This window comes from Hirundo rustica, chromosome 12 (genome assembly GCF_015227805.2).
Source record: "Hirundo rustica isolate bHirRus1 chromosome 12, bHirRus1.pri.v3, whole genome shotgun sequence".
NCBI lineage: Eukaryota > Metazoa > Chordata > Aves > Passeriformes > Hirundinidae > Hirundo > Hirundo rustica.
Genome location: NC_053461.1, coordinates 13,718,644 through 13,735,756, shown reverse-complemented (window position 1 = coordinate 13,735,756; position 17,113 = coordinate 13,718,644). Strand labels below are relative to the sequence as shown.

General features: G+C 46.0%; 1 protein-coding gene across 12 annotated transcripts in view; it reads left to right on the top strand.

Moving 5' to 3' along the window:
- Nucleotides 1–17,113, top strand: part of CADPS (calcium dependent secretion activator) — a 207,938-nt gene that overhangs the window by 35,398 nt on the left and 155,427 nt on the right. For all 12 annotated transcript variants that reach the window (XM_040076170.2, XM_058422205.1, XM_040076175.2 and 9 more), the window contains exons 2-3: nt 4,909–5,022; nt 9,160–9,492. In XM_040076170.2, coding sequence (XP_039932104.1) covers nt 4,909–5,022; nt 9,160–9,492 — 447 coding nt within the window. The remainder of the gene's footprint in view (nt 1–4,908; nt 5,023–9,159; nt 9,493–17,113) is intronic.

Sequence of the window (17,113 nt, the reverse complement as noted above, 5' to 3'; positions counted from 1 at the left end):
GCTTTCTAGACAAAAGGCAGAGGTGCTTCCCCTGGGAATTACCTGCAGTCCTCAGCTGAAACAATTCCTTTGGGATGGGCTGATGCTGATGGTCTGAGCCATTTTGACCAGTGTGCAGTGCTTCAGTGCATCCTCATGGCCTGCCTGCAGGAAAGACCCTTCCAGTGGGATGTGCAGTGTGCAAGGGCTCTGTGAGGCATCAGTGCACTGAAACATTCAGTCCTTGATCAGAGGTGTTCAAGTGAGGTGGTAAAGCGGGTCACTTCTCAACCACAGGGTGCCTTTCACATGGAAACACCCTTCTACAGAGCCCAAATCTGATTGATTTCAGCAGCTGTCACATTGATGGACAGGGCTTTATTAGCAGCTTTCAGTATCTGTACAGGTGTGGATGTGTTACGCTGCAGCTTGCTACTTACTGACAGATTCAGCTATCTGCAATCTAGGGTGGCCCTTCCTTCCAAATCTTCTGTTGGTTATGCTACTGCTGTAGCATAATGTAGGTTGCAGGGGATTTCTAGAGGTCTCTGGCCCAATTTCCTTGTTCAAAGCAGGGCTCCCTCCCAAACCAGATAATTTTCATGCAGTCAGGCTGTGGAAATTTGCAGGGCTGGAGATGCTACAGCCTCTCTGGGCCCATTTTGGTGCTGTACTCACTCCTGCATGCTCAGACTCAGCAAAGCATTTGGGAGAGAGGATGGCTTAGAGAGGCACATTGCTCTGTATAACTTTTTCCAGGGAAGTTTTCTGTGGCAAACAACTCCCCTTTGCAGTGCTGGTGCTTCCCTAGTGTAGGCAAAGGAGGCTGGAGACAATGCACAGAGATGGTGCCAGCTGTTCACTGGCTGGAGTGCCTGGAGAAGGTGTCCTGGCTCCCCGCATTCAGGTTTGCATTTGGCTCTGGGTCAGACTGAGTATGTGCAAAAATAACCCAGAGCAAGAAAGCTGCTGTTGAATGTTTGTCCCAAAGACACTGATGTGCTGTTTGTTGGGGTCTGCATCAAGCAAATTCACTTGGTTGCCTCTGTGATTTGCTTGTGGCTGGTGGGCCTTTAGTCAGGTTGTAAGGTCACTAGATTGTGCTGGCCACGTGGTTTTCCTTAACAAAGTTAGCCCAAGGAGGTAGGAATTGTTTGGGGCCCGTGTCTAGTCACTGGTGAGCTCTTCCCCATGATGTGGTCTGTTATGGGAAGGTTATCTGCCAAACTTATTACAAAAAGCTGTGCAATCCACAAGGGATGCCAGCCCAAAAACTCCATGGGTGCCATGCCTGATACCTGTGCCAGGAGTTCACTGCCTCAATTGATTACAGTTTTTAATATGCCTGCATATATCTGGCAATTTAAATACTCCTATGCTTTAGACAGGTAAAGGTCTGGGAAACACTCTGCTGCATAAACACACCACAGTATTAACTTGGGAGAGTTCTCTTGAGTCCAGGATGCTGTGTTCTGTGATCCCTCTGGAATGCAGAAACTACTTCATATTTTAGTGGCTCACATGTGGGAAGCAGTTGTAGGGAACATCAGAGAGGTTTGGAAAAGTGAGGGAAGATAAGCAGTCTATCTATCTATCAGTGTTTCTGCTTACTCCCAGCTCTCCTGTGTGATGGCCCTTGGATTTGTGTTGGCATGGTAGGCAGTGAGGCTGTGCCCCCAACATCCACACACCTGCTGGGCTTGCAGCCTAACAGGGTTTCACCTCCTGCCACAGCTGGTGTGAAGGCTGTGATGTACTGATGTCCTTCCAAGTGGAAGCAATTCTGCTGCTTTCTGCTATTTGTGAACACCCTGTGGAAAGGTAACAGAGAAGTGGTTTGTACTGGCCCCTTAGTGGCCTTACTGGATCTGCAGAAGCTGTTGGCTTGCTTTATATGGATTTCTAGCTTATCGCTGGTGCCTGTAATTACAAGAGATAAAATAACACCCCTGCCTTTAAAGCGCTTAGGCTTCCAGTTGAGTGTTCAGGGCATGTGCTCTTTTAAGCCTGTGGCTGAGTTAGTGGCATCACTTGGCACTGCTTTAGGGCTCTGGAGGGTGGTGCTGATGCTGTGACTGCCCCCCTGCCTTGCTCCAGCCTTTGTTGGGAGGTGCAGCCTCCCAGCTGCCCCAGAAGTGCTTCTGGGACTTGGCAGCAATGCCTGTAGGGCCTGATGGGGAAGGAAAGAGGCATAAAATAGGAGGTAAAGCGTGTTGGGTACATTTTGTTGACCTGCAGGTCTGGTCTCTTGTGCTGTTGGTTTTCTGCACCAGGTGTTTGCTGCTGTGCTGCAGAAGCTAAGTTTAACATGAGAACAGTTAAATTGTGCCTCAGATCAACTGCTTCCTTGATAATATCCCTGACAGTGGCGCAGACATGGATCGATACCTGGTGCTGTCTCACGGTCTGGGGGGTGTCAGACTGAGGGTCCTGTTAGCTGAGGGCTGGACTGTGCTGCAGCCTGGTGTGATCAGAGGGGATCTCCTTTTCCCTGGACGGGGAAAACGCTGGTGTGCAACTTGGACAAGGAGGAGGCAACTGACACTCTAGTAGAGACAAATCCGATGATTCATTTCCACAGCCCCCAGGAGCTTGTGTGTGTGCTACGTATTGGGAATTTCTAGGAATTTCAAGGAGCTTCATTTGTTCTGAAGGTAGCCTATTCAGTACTGAGGAAGGAGGATAAAGTACTGCTGCTAGATGGCATTACAGGAATTAAACAAGCAAGGACTTTTGGAGGTTGTCCTAAGAAATATCCTGGGCACAAAAATGTCATAAATATGCCATGCATGATGTTAAAATCCCAAATGAAAAGCCTCTTGGCTGAGAGTATCCATGCTCTTAGTGTGTCTTTCCTTGTGCCTCAGCACCCTGATTTCAAGCTTACCTGTAGTTTTTCTGTTTTTTCCTTATTTTTAAGAGCATCTGTTGCCCTGTCATTTCTTCCTGACAATCACAATGCTTGCTAATGCAAAATTGTCAATACATTTAATTAACATTTTGCCTTTTGCTTCTTTGAGATAATGAAATGATTAATAAAAACAGGCCTAGCACCTTCCCACAGGTGTCTGCCACTTGATGACTGCATTGTCTCTGGCTCCTCTCATCATTGAGCCAATTTTCAATTCTGTCAGCTCAGATTTGGAGCCTGTTTTACATCTGATGTTGTCCATGTTGCCCAAGGGCTCCTGATGTCTGGGGTGGTGGTGGCAAACACCCCAAAGGGGTTTAGGTGCCTGACATGGCAGATAGGATCTAATTTTCGGTCCTAAGAGTCTGCCACCCTAAAAGCTAGAAGTTTTTGGCAGTGCTTTTCCTCTGGGCTCATGGCCTACGGCAGAGGGGGGTCAGGTTAAGAGGTGGTCCTTACTCCAGCCCCAGCATGTGTCAGACCCTGTGAAGTCTGGGCTGATGTTTTGGGAGTGGGAATGACCCACCTTTGCAGCACCCACGAAGTGGTGAAGGCTGTTCCACATTTTCTAAAGCAGAGCATAGTGAGTCTCACTTTGTCACTTTGATGCACACCTCTCCATTAGCAGTAGGATAATCCCAGATTATCACATCAGATTGCTATTGCTCACTAACCCCCCTCAGCGTGGTGTTGAAGAATTAATTACCAGTGTTCATGATGTTCGCTACCGCCGTCCCTGAACACCCCACGCAGCACATCGTCATTGTAGCTCCAGTGATATTTATCACTGCATTTTCCAAGTGGTCCCTCTCCTGCTTTTTATCACTAGTGGTATTTACCAGGAGTCATTATGTTCTAGTTGTTTGAATCTCTGCAGTTTTTTATACTTTATTCAAAGCCATTTAGACACTTAGAGCCATTAATTTTACCATTCTCTTCCATTCTAATGGGCTGGTTTCTTCCATTGGTATACAAATGAGAAAAAAGGACTCTTCTCTAGACTTTTTGGTCGCTGGTCTCCTTTCCCTTTTAGTTTGAACTTGTAATATAGCCATATTGTTTGCTTCCTTCTGTCAAAATTAATTCTTACCCTCCAATGAAGGAACCCCACGGTAAGCCAGCCCCAGCTACGTTTCAATCCCTTTTCAGCGTGTGTTATCTACATCTTAAGATATTAGGCTGGCATTGCTGATACATGACATGTGCCTGCTGTGACTTTGTCTGCATTGTAAGCTGAAGAGGTGGGTTTTTAGCTATTTAGTTTTAAACTGACAGATAAATTGGAAAAATAATGGCATGTTATCTTACAAGGCTGGAATAAACCCTTGTTAACTTTCTATTGATGTCATTGTGACAGAATTAGAATTGTCGTGTAAGTTATAGCAGCTGTATGCTGGACAGAAAGTGTTTTGAGCAGCAAAGAGACAGCAGAGAATGTCCTTGCTAGGATGTGGAGAGCAGGTTTGCTCTCATAGGATTTTGACATTAAATTCTTTCACTGCTGGTTTTGACTGATGTTTTGTATGTGAAGAGCCAAAATAAATGACCAAGGACAAAAAAAACCAAACAAACAAACAAAAAAACCCACCGCCAAAACCAACAGCTAGTGTGCAAAGATTTCCATTTGGTATGAAGCCTCATCTTCTGAAGGGGAGGAGAAGCTGGGTGGAGAAGGGGTTGCACCAAAACAGCTTCTTCCAAGCACTCACACAGCAGCTTGCTTTTGAATTGAGTATAGCTGAAGTAACAAAAGTCTTGTGTGCAATTTGTGGTGGCAGACTTGTTTAGAAATGTTGTTGAGGATGACTTCAGGTGCTTGTGATGCCTGAATGAACTCACTAGGCTGCAGAGTGCATGTGTGTGTATGGCTGGTTCCTCAGCTATTGCTGCTGTCCCCAAAGAAGAACAGAAATGCACATCATAAGCACCTCAGTAAGATATTACAGATCAATCACTGTGATTTTTCCTCATACATAAACCTTTTTTGACAAATTCTTTTCTTGTGGCATGTTTTACAGATAAGTAAGCAGCAGCTCCAGACAATCAAAGATCGTTTCCAGGCCTTTCTCAATGGAGAAACCCAGATTGTGGCAGATGAAGCATTTATAAATGCCGTCCAGAGCTACTACGAGGTAAGGAGAGACAATGCAATGCTCTTATGAATCCCTGTCCTCACTCCTATTCACAGATGGCGTTGAATTCTGAATTAGTGATTTGTGCATTATTATACACTATGAAGCAAAGGCAAGTGCAAAGGGCTTCTGTCTGATGTCTGGTACATCACAATGTTTGGGAGGTTCAGGGTTTGAATTTAAACTGTGGAACAACCATAGCAACCCCTATGCCGTGGTGTTTCCTTGTAGCTTGATTATGGGGAAGTCCGCCCTTCCCTTTGAGCTGAAAAATAATTTCCTGATACTTTTAAACAGTGTATTCTAAAACAGGGAAGATGGCAAAATCTTCAGTAAAATCAGTGTCATGCACTCCCTGTGAAAAATACCAAGAGAAATCTGGGCAGCACATTCAGTTCTTGCAGAAGCTTTTGCATTGTGTCCAATTGACTCTGGGATTTTCAGCAAGGGTGTTGTCTGTTGTCTTTGGCCTGACAAGTGCTGCAAAGCAAAGGGAGAGTGAGGAGGATGTGCATCTACAAAACTAGATGATACCAGAGAACATGAAACATCGTTCATAATTGTGCAAAAGAATAATTGTGCATAATGCATATCCGTCTTTTTGCACCTCTTTGTATGCAGCTCATAATGCTGCCTTTTATATCTCTGCTTAGAAGGAAAGAGTTTCTGGTTTTGAAAGAAATCAGTGCTTGCCATTTTTGTGAAGAGTGCTGTTTATTTTTTTGCTAGCCTTTCTCAAACCACTTCCCTTTCTCCCTAGAGCTATTCTGTCATAGAAGGTAAAGACTTTGAATTGCCTACATAAAATATTTCTCTAGAAGTGCAATCTAAGAGGGGACCAAAATCAGATACTAAAACTAAAGAGAATTTTAGCTCTATAGGATATGACAGCAGCTGCTTCTGTGTAAGGAAAGCACAAATTATCTCTGGATTAACTCTGTTAAACCAGTCTAGTAGCTCCGCTCCATCGTTCTCTGTACAGGAAGGAAGCTGAGAGTCATTTACATCTTTTATCAGAAAAGAAATTGCCAAAGGATCATCACAGCTTCACTGAACAGGTGCTCTCAAAGAAAGTTTCCAAGATGGAGTGAGCTGTGTTTAGGATGTCAAAGCAGCATAATCTGTTCAGATAAGATTATTGGGTAGGAAAAGGAAACTGCTTAAAACCAGGCAAAATACATCCCTGTTTCACTGTTGGGTCTGGCTGAGTGTTTGTCAACTCCAGAAGTCCTGTGCTTTATAAATGCTCCAAGTTATCAAACTGAAAAAGAGCAGCAGATTAGCACTAGATGTACACAAGCTCATTGCTTCAAGTGGACCCTCCCTGGCTCTGTCCTGCTTAAAACAGGCCACATAAAGTGTAATGCATCGCTCTTGTGTCCTTTTAGCACAACTTTCTTTTTCTTCTTTTTAGCTGTTGGTCTCCTTTAATTGACAGCTGTGTCTTTCAGCTTCCGTGCAGCTGAAGCTTTCCTCTGTGGCTCTTCCTTACCACCAGATGCAGCGGCACAAGGCAAAGCCCTGCCACAGAAAGCCTCTGCCCCTCAGGGCCTGAGCAGTTCCCTGCTGAGAGTGTTTTCCCTTCCTTCTCTGCAGAAACCTGCCCCTCTTGACTCATCCATTCTGCAAATCATGGCAGATCCTTATCCCAGCTCCTGCAAATCTCAGTTTTATTCAATTAACTGTCCTTCTGCTGGGTGCTATCTAGAAATCAGCATTTAGCGATTTATAAATCTGCAAGATGGCTTGGAAAACACACAGCTGAAACTGGAAATCTCTGTGCAGGACATGGCTGATGTTTCTAAAAGGTCCAATTATTAATGGTGCAGGATAAGTTCATTACCTGGGAATGACTGATTTTTTTGCAGAGAATAAAGGTAAGACTGACATTTGAGATCAGAAATGTATTTGCTGTTGCCCTGAATGTGTTTGCCTGGCCACATTTTGCTATTAATTCTGGCTGTCAGGGTAAGCATGTGGTTGTCAGTCTTAGGCTAGTTCACAGGCTGCTATCAAATTAAAAAACTGAGTGATCTGCTGCTCTGCAAAGCACCACTGTGCCTGCAGGAATGCTGCAGACCTGTGTACGCAGACAGGCCCAGCATACTCCAACACACTGCAGGGAAGCTTTTCTCAGGTCCTTTGACTTGTAATGAGTAAAGCTTTGCCTGTCACCAGCACATTTGGCAGCAGTCACTTCAGTGCAGATGATGGAAGTGCTTCATTAGACCCATTTGCACTCTGCTGTGGGCAGACAGACACAGTGGCATGGTGGGCTCATCTGTGTGTGTGGCAGGACATGCCTGACCCAGCTCCTGGAGGTCAGTTCTCTTCTGCAAAATTCAGTGTGTGCACCCCATGCTAAGATTTTGTTCTAGGCAATTCTTGGCTCCTGGCAACCCTACTAAGCAGTCCTACAGCCAGGCAATTCACCTGGCATTTTCCAAAGAACACCAAAGGACAGAACACCATTCTTTATATATATATTTTTATCTTCCTATTTCATGGTTTCTGCTGCTTTGTGCAGCTGCTTTGTGAGCTTTGTGACCGGTGTTCCCCTATGCCTGTCTCCTCCCTGCCAGCTGCAGCCTTCCTTTCCTCTGCTGGCTACTGCTCCACACCCAGGGAGGAAAAATCAGGGCTGAAGGAATATGGGGAGCCACATCCTACTGCTCATGATGCTGGGGGTGAGGACTATGTGATAACAACAACCACTAGTGCTGGCAGGTATGGGAAATCATTAGCACCATGACACAGGTTCAGGCCTGGGCACCTGGCATGGATGAGGGGACATGGGAGCCCAGGATGTTGCAGTGGGGCTGGTCACTGTGACCTCCCACCATTTCCTGCAGTCAGTGTGCTGATGATTTCCTTGGCTGCATCAGGAGCTTGGCTCTTGATAGCTCTCGCCCATTTCTTGAAAGAACCTGCACACACCTGGGGCATTATCATTCATATTTAATCTCCTCGAGGAAACAAAACACAAGCTGTTGTTGTTTCAGCATGGACTGAAGAGGTTGCTGGTGACATTCTGCCTGTCTCGTCTGCAGGGAGTGAGTGCTCCCGTGCTGATATTGGAAGGAAACAGCCCAGCTCTTCCTCAGCATCATTTTTGGTCTGGTCCTTGGACAAAACCCTCTACTACTGCCAACAGATGCCTGTGCCATCAAGCATCTAGGAACATGGAGTACTGTGTTGCTGAATGGTATATATAAAAATAAAATCTATCATGTCCTTAGGTCACCCTCAAGCTCTTTAATTATTGAGAGCTGACAGATACACCCCTGTGAGGGCACAGCTTCTTCCCAAGCTGCTGTATTCATCAGTTCTCAGCATTATTAATAAAACAGCAGTTTTCTTACTGGATATTGTTTGCTCTTCTGTGTTCAGGGCTTGGGAGAGGAGAGCCAACACAATATCCCTCTCTAACTCTTCAGCTCTGTGTTGCTCCGAGGACATCTGTGGGAGTCTGTCATGTTTTGACCCTTTTGCTACTCTTGCAGTGGGAAGAACATCTTTATGAAATGTCTTCTCCCTCCCTTTCTCCTGCTGTCAGTGCCCTGCATCTCTCCAAAGGTTCAAGCCATGCTGAACCATCTTGCACTTCCCTGTTCCTGTGACAGCAGGGCAGAGGGCAAGGATCTCCTCTGGTGTAATAGAATTAGAGTGTAAACCTGCTCCTTGCAGAAGTTTCCCAGGGGCCTGGCCACCAGAATAAATCCAGTGCAGTGCTTTTGGTTTCAGTAAGATGACGCTGCTCCCTCTAACAGGACAGAACTTGGTTAGGTGAATGTAGTTGTGCAAAAACTTCCTTATTAAAACATCAGATGGAACAAAATAAAATCCTGCTTTCCTAATGGGCATTTATGTATCTGGTGAGGTGTGACCATAACATCACATCAAGTCCTAATTGCGTCAAAAATTTTCATTTTAGTGGAGGCAAAGCAGAAGCTTCACCTGATTTCATTACACTTCGCAAAGTACAGCTGAAACCTCTGGCTGCATGTGGTGGTTGAGGAGTTGGAGAATGTCCTGGCAGTCAAATAAGCAGCTTCCCAGCAGTGAAACCACCTTTTGTGGTGCTTCAGGGGGATGTTTTGTAACTGGCACCATTTGAGATCACCATTTTCTTTGCAGGTATTCCTGAAAAGTGACCGCGTTGCCAGGATGGTGCAGAGCGGAGGCTGCTCAGCAAATGACTCCCGGGAGGTCTTCAAGAAGCACATTGAGAAGAGAGTGCGCAGCCTGCCAGAAATCGATGGCCTCAGCAAGGAGACAGTCCTGAGCTCCTGGATGGCAAAGTTTGATGCTATTTACCGTGGGGAAGAGGATCCCCGGAAGCAACAGGCCAGGATGACAGCGAGCGCTGCCTCGGAGCTCATTCTCAGCAAGGAGCAGCTCTATGAGATGTTCCAGAACATTTTGGGGATCAAGAAATTTGAGCATCAGCTTCTATACAATGCATGTCAGGTAAGGTGGGAATGGAACGAGGCTTTTTTGGGGACGGCTTGCTAATGGGCAATACTGCTGTTACGAACTGGAAACTTTGTGTCTGACCACACTCTTTTGGAGAGAACTTCTACCAAGAAGGTGAGGGTTGGTTTATGGTGGGATTTTATTGCAATTCAGGACAGCCAAATAACGATACATAAAACTCTGGTTTCTTCGGAGGGCATTATAGCAAAGGGTTATTGAAAGACAAGGTCTTTTATACCGTGTTTCAGTACAATGGATATTATTGGTTATTTAGAACAACACTTCCTTGTGAACATCTTTACCAGTAAACAAGTTGATAGAACACCAGGTGTCAGGAAGAGGATATCTACAGGGATTGTTTTGGGTTCCTCTTTATGATTTCCCTGGTCCGAGTGGAAGAGTTATGTACTTGGCTTTTCCCACAGGCTTCAAGCTACTGCCTGGAGCCTAAAAATCTATTTTCTGACCACTGTCAGTTCCCACAGTGGGACTTCTGCACTGGCATTGTCGTTCTGGCTATCCAAGTGGGCCTCCTTTTCATGCTCATTTTCTTGTGCATTTCCATAGGATTGCTGAGATAGGAAAATTTTATTCCTCAGCTCTGTATCTGGGTGAGCTTTGAGGTGGTTAAGTGGGCTGTTTGCCTGTGGCTTGTTTGCCCTTCCTGTGTCACGTTGCCAGTCTAAATGACAGAGGTTCTTACAGCCTGTGATATCAGTAGTCAGATCCCAGGAGTCCCTGGGGTGGGTGGTTTATGCAGACTTGCCCAGTGAGGTTATACAGTAAATATAGTGTAGGCTCCTTAAGCAGAGGGAGCTGTGTGATACCTGCATGCCTGTAGTGGAAGGAAAGGGCATCCCAAAGCCTCATGTCCTCAGGGTAGCTCTGCTTGCACTTGAAAACCTTTCCCATTCATCTCTTTCTACCCCAGAAGGGCCAGCTCTCCGGAGTTGCATGTCTGGGACTCTGCAGCGCTGCTTGTGTCTCCAGCAGCTCTTGCTGAGGGCTCTCAGTGGCTGTCCAGACTGCTGGTGACCCAGATTACGGCCCCCTGCTATTGGATATAAATATCGCAGGCGGGATAAAGGATGCCAGAGTCACGGAGAGAGTAAGGTGTGGAAAGTTTTTGGAGGAGAAGCAGACCTGTCTTTTTCCCTGTAATTCAGGGCTTCAGCTTCTTATTGAAGTGAATACATTTGAGACCAGTTCTGTCTGTCTTCTGTCTAGACATTTCCAATTCTTTTTAAGACACAGAGAATTATGTTTGATCTGGTTTTACCCCTGTAAAGAGCTTAGTTATCTTGCATTTGTTCTTCTTCATCTCAGAGCTTAATGGCAGCATGGGGAGAGGGTAATAAATGTCCCTGAGTAATGAGTCTTCATAGCAAAAACTGCAGTGGCCCTCATAAATTATGTTTACGCAGATTTTGTGCCTTCGTACTCTGTTGGAAGAGCTCTTTAAAATCAAACCCATAATGTTTTCAGTGATGTGTCAGTAACTGAGTCAGTTCTGCCATGTTTTGGTTTATTTTTTAACTTAAACCAACACCAGCCCTGTGTCTCTCATCCTCCCTTGACCTGTGCTTTGCTAAGGACCAGGGTGGCTTTGTGTGAGCATGTGTGTGATCCTTCCCTCCTGGTTTGTGCTTCCCACTGATGCAGAAAACAGTGTTTGATCACAGCTGCCCTGCTTTGTGATCTCTGCTTGTTAGAACCTTTCTGGCTGACACCATGAACCCAGAGGCTGCTCCCTGCAAATTGCCCTGTTGCATCGAGCAATCTTTTTCCTGCACGTGTCCTGGTTTTAATCTGAAAGTGGAGGATTTAATTCTGGGACTTTTCTAATGCTTGGAGGCAGTAAACCTGTAATTTAAGCTTCTACAGGAAGACATAATTTCTGATGAAAGCGAGAATTAGCATGGGAGTTACTCTGTTTTCAATACCTGGGTAGTTAGGATTAGCTATGCAGAAGGGAAGGCCCTTTGTGCAACGCACACCTCAAAAAGCTGCAAGTCGGCAGTCACTGAACAGCTGGGTGTTTTCCTGGGATGCAGTGGGAGTGGTTAAAGTGCTGTGCTGTGGGGTGGGACCCCGTCCCATGGGGAGCAGGTCACTGCTTGCTCCTTCTCCCTCTGCAGAGGGAAGGCAGCAGTGAGCAGCCAGGGACACCACAGGCTTTGCTCTGGGGATGCTGCCTGTAGTCATGTCCTCCGGGCTATTCCAGCAGCAGATGCTTTGTACTTCTCTCTTGCCATGAAACACCAAAATTGCTGTTGACCTTTACTCTTTCCACAGGCACCCAGCCATTGCTTGCAGCCAGTCTGGTGGGGGTAGTCATGAACTTCTCAGTGGTAATTTGGTATGGTATGAGCTACACCTTTTTTGACCTGTGCTTATCTGGCATGCATGGAAGGAATTGGGAAAAGCAGTGTTTTCCCTGGCAGGCTGTCTGAATGCCATCACTCTCTCCAGAGTGGCAGCACTGTGCTGTTCATGCAGTTTATCAGTCAGGCACCTGTGATTAGAAAAGCAAAGCCCATTGTCTTCTCTGGAGGGGCTGTGCTCTCCCTTACCTTGGTGTGCAGGGTGAAATTGCCCAGAGGCTGTGCAAGGATGCAAGGGGTGACAAGGCTTTGCCTAGTTCACCTCTCAAAGCGTGAGGAGGAATGGTGCTGAGAGCCCCAAACACTGCTGGTACTTCTGTGGTCTGAAAGTAGATGCTTTTCTCTATGCAGCCTCCTGTTACATCACACTAATTGCATAATGATTGCATCACTGGGAGTGCATTTCCATTCACTTCTGAGATAATATTTTGTTTGTGAAGGAGGATGATTTCTAAAGAGATTTTTTAAATACAGTATCCCCAGGTGGCGTGAGATAAGTGTATTCCTAATGTGATAGCAGTGATTTAGCAGGATCTGAGATAGCAGTTATTGATAGCAAGGTATTAATGCAGTTGGAAAGGCTTTTAGGAAACAAAGATGGGAAGTGGTGTTGTAGCAGCATAGTTGTGAAGATTACAGTGTTGTTAAGCACAAGCTCTGACTAGAACATTTTAAATAATACAGAGTCTTGCGCTTTTTGCATAACACATGCCACGTGGCTTGGTGTTTCTGCTCCACTGGAGTCAGCATGGGAATTAAGCATCCCTGGCTCTAGCAGCAAGCTCCTCTGCTGTGTGAGAGATGTGGTGGAGGGAGAAATGTGCTTCACTCTGGGCTTTCTGGTTCAGAACCTGTTGGCAAGACTTAAATTTAGTTCTTCTGGTTTGTAATTAACCCATGCCTGTGGAAGAGTACTAGAGGAGTTGTTTTCTGTGCGTGTTTGGCAGTTCTGAACTTGGGTTCTTGCTGCAGTTGGCATTTCCTAGGGTACTCTATTTCCTGCTGACCTTCATGACAGCTGAATTCAGAGCATCTCTGAAAATCATGCTGTGGTGATCTTCCTGTCTTGTTCTTTCCCAGCCGTAGGGCAGTGATTTACTTTTCTGTCTCAAGCTGTGTTTGGGAGTCATTTTTAGCTGCAGTGAGACGAGCCCGAGCTGGTACAGCGCTGTTCAGTTAATCCTGCAGCAGGAGCAGATGCTCAGATCATGTCTGTGGTGAGCCGTGCAAGTCCAACCTCCTGCTTCAAAGGAAGAGTGGGCTCTCCCTGCAGAACTGCCTGAACTGTCAGGATTCACAGTCAGACTTTCTCTTCTTTCCCAGGCCTGTCCCATATACTGTGGCAAAATAAGCTGTACTAAGCATAATTCCCTTAGATGAAAGATTTGAAAGCATATAACTAAATATAGGCATGTCCAACTGCTGAGTGATGCTATGGTTGTGGTTTTTCTGCATCTATTTCTGTCCATCCATGTAGAAGGCAAAACATCAGAGAAGTATGCATGTGTGAGTGGGCTGCCACACACACCAGGTCTCATTGCTGTCTGGTGGCTATTTCATATAAAGGCATAAAGGCATAAAGACTTCTCACCAGTCCAACTGGAAATGTTTCATAAGTTTTGGGGGCTGTGATTTTAACTAGGAAACATTTCAACCCAAATTTTCTCAAATGGAGCTGGCTCAAAACTAGAATTCACTGTTTTGACATTTATTTTCGCAGCTGAATTAGGACACTATGTCCAAAGGCTGACATTTCTCACATAGCAAAAAGTTCCCCTGCCAAAAAAAAACCTGATTCAAGTGTTTGATTTTAGCTCAAGTCAGTATTAGAAATGATTTGCTGAGGCGGTGTCTTGCCTTCTGCCCCTCTCTCATCTCTGCAGTTTGTGTGGTTCTACCAAACTTGGTTTCTTCACTTGCTCTGGTGTGTTGAGCCCCTCCTGTGCCCATCACAGGCCCAGTGTGTCAATCATGTGCCTGGCACACGGTCACACGGCCATCATGTACCCAGTGTGTGCCAAACACGTGGCGTGAGCTGACTTCGCTGACTTAGCTGAAAGTTGGAGACATCTCCTTAAAAATATTTCCTAAATCTTTTTTCTTTGCAGAGAAGCTGTAGTGGTACTTGGAAGCTGCAGCCCAAGTAGGTGCAGAAACTCATGTGAGGCACTGTGACAGCTCAGACAGTGAGATGAAGGCTGAGGTCACCTCAGAATAAATGTTTGATTTGTGTGTATACTCCCCAGACCAAGCATTTCATTTAGCTTGTTGTGATGAAGAATTCCCAGCCATGCCTTGCAATGAGCATTGAATCCAGGATTGTTGTGCACAGTGTGGAGTTACCTGTCTGTGTATATCTCTGTCCCCCCATGTCAGGGCCTCAGGGGTTTAGGATCAGATCCCTCCCTTCTGCTCCCCGTTTAAAGAACACAAAGCAATTCCTTTTTATTCAAGCTTCATCTTGAAGCTCAGTGCCTATGAAATATGTATCTGCAGTTCTGAGCAGTCAAGCACGAGCTCTGGCTGTAATGACCCCTCTGAAAGGGTGGGAGGTTTTCTTGGATCCCAGAGCCCCCTACAAACAGCCTGTCCTGGGGATGGTGGTGGTGAGCTGGGACTGCTGTGGGGCTGCAGGCAAGAACCAATGAGCCCCCATGGACTCCTCTCTCCAAGGCTGGATGCACGTGCCATGGACAACCAGCAGCTTTGGCCAGCACTGCTCTCCCCTTTGCAAATCCCCAAGGCATCAGCCTGTGGCTTTCCCCCCGCCCTCACCTCTTTCACTATTTAAATTAATTTTGGTTGCTCCACCTATTTTCACACTGTGAATATCATCCCTATTCCACCTTCCCCCCCACCCCACTTAAAACAAAGCCACGACCAATAAAAATGGGTTAAAGTGGTTTAGACATGATAAAAAGCCTCAAAATGCATAAAGTATCATGGTCTGTTTTCAATAATTCTGTATTTATTTCCATGGAAACGGAAATGGCAGCCTCGAGCCTTCTGCAGGGTTGTAATTACTCCTGCAGCAGCCAGCAGCAGCTGCAGCTTCCTGTCAGGGCCCGAGCATCTCCCAGAACCTGCTGTGATTTAGCACCCAGTGGGAAATTGAAAAAGGAAGAAGCGCTGGGGAGTGAATGAAGTCTTCCCTGTCATAACAACACAACGTAGGTACACACGTGGCCCTTTGGGGAGGAGGGGCAATTGCCCTTCTTCATCAGCTCAGCATGCAATTGGAAGAATGATTTTGGCATGGAAGGGCAGAGAAACTGAGAGGGACAGTGCAGTGTCAGGGAAGGGGTGAGGGAGGTGTGTGCCTGCACTGGACCCTCGGTTGCCAGATGCTTCCTTTGGAAGTGGTTTGCTGATGGAGGTTACCCTGGAGGTACAGAGAGGTGCCACGATTGTCCCTGTTGGTCCCAGGCAGTGCCAGAAACAGTGACCCTGTGTGGGATGCATCGTTTGATATCTGTAATTTGGAGCAAGAGAGGTGGTTGAGATGGGACATCTGTTAGCTCCAGCATCCAGTGAGGGCTGCAGGGAAGACCTCAGCCAGCTGGAGGGACATGACAGGTCAGCAAGTGGGGTGGACCTGCCGGCCCAGCAGTGTGTCACAGTGCTGCTGCCTTTTGGGGGGACAATGCAGAGTTCACTCTCTGCCAGGGTGGGACCCGAGCTGTCATCATCCAGTGTCTGATTTGCACAGACTCGTGTGGACCTACATGTGCACCCATTAGCTGTAGGATCAGCTTATGTTATGTGCTGTTGTGGACTTAGAGAGCAATCTTGGCCCCTGTAATTAAATTTAAAGCAAATTAGCTCTTCTGTTAAACAAAATAAATCTGATGTAGCCTAATGCTGTATTCTCCAGCTATGGCTGATCAATTGCTCCTGCAAAGAGCAGGCAAATACTGCTGAGCAGATGGTCTTGGCTGAAGCATGGTCAATTAAACTAATTAAAGATACTTTCATTTAATCAGAGGGTGTTTTAACCCTGTTAGCTGCCAGTTGGGGATGTGTTTTTGTGTACTAGGAACTTCCAGTTCTGGCCCTTCTATGGACTTCTTCTGGTTTTCAGTCTCTTTACAGAAACCAGGCCAAAGTGTGCATCCAAAGAGCATATATCTAGCAGAGAAATTATAATGTCATGCAATAGTAGTGAAGACTTGCAGAGGAGAATTCAGTTGTTTTCCTTTAACAATAACCAGAAATGTTTGTTAGCCTGAAGATCTCTTCTGCAATGAATCCTTCCCATCCTACCCCCTGCCAGCCTTCCCTCTGGGTTTAAGGGTGTGGCTGCCTCTCCACAGCCTAGACAAATGTCACTTGTTCCACCAAAACAAGCAGTGGCTTGTCATGGTGTATTATTTAGGAGACAGAAAATGGTTTCAGCATCCAGACAGGTTCTGGAGTGGAGGAGCAGCGTATTTCAGCTCTCTGCTGCCATGCAAAACATCTTGGCCGCTGGGAGTCCCTCTCCCTAGGGGTTCTGGAGATGGGTTTAATTCATTATTTGCTGCAGAAGTCCATGAGGACTCCTCTGAGCTGAAGATTTCTTTTCACATTCTGTGATTTGTCACAGCTGGGTACCCTCATCATTTCCTGTCCCCCACTTCCTATCTGCTCCCCTGCCCTTGCTGTAAGGGGTGACAGCACCTGCCAGCAAGGTAAGAGCCACCAAGAGAGCTTGTTGGTCTCATGGAAGATGATGCTAAACGTTCTCAAGAAGCAGCAGTAGAGCAGAATCATGCATACAGCCCATGAGTGGCCCCTCCCTGGGCTGCACAAGGGTCTGCAGCGTGCCAGGAGCCCCTTCCTCTGCCTTTCCACCAGCTTGTACACGTGAAATTAGAAACAGTTGTACTTTATCCAGAGACGTGTGGATGACTCCTGCTTCAGCAGGATGGATTCCTGCAGATACATTAGAGCTAAAATCAGGGTGATTTTCATTATTCATGAAATGATAAAGAGATGTTCATTCTTCATGAAATGATAAAAACCCTTTTTTACCCTCATCTAATTAACGAGGTGTTTTTGTGGTGCAGCATCAGCTGAACTTGTCTGTGTGGACTGATTAATTTTTGCAGTTTAAGGCTTGAATTACTGTCAAGATATCTCTCATATATTTTTGTTTCAGTTGGCCCATGAATACTTTTCATCATCTGCATTCATGCTGCAAGGGAATGCATAAAAAATAACCATGGTTACCTTATAAAACATCATATTGA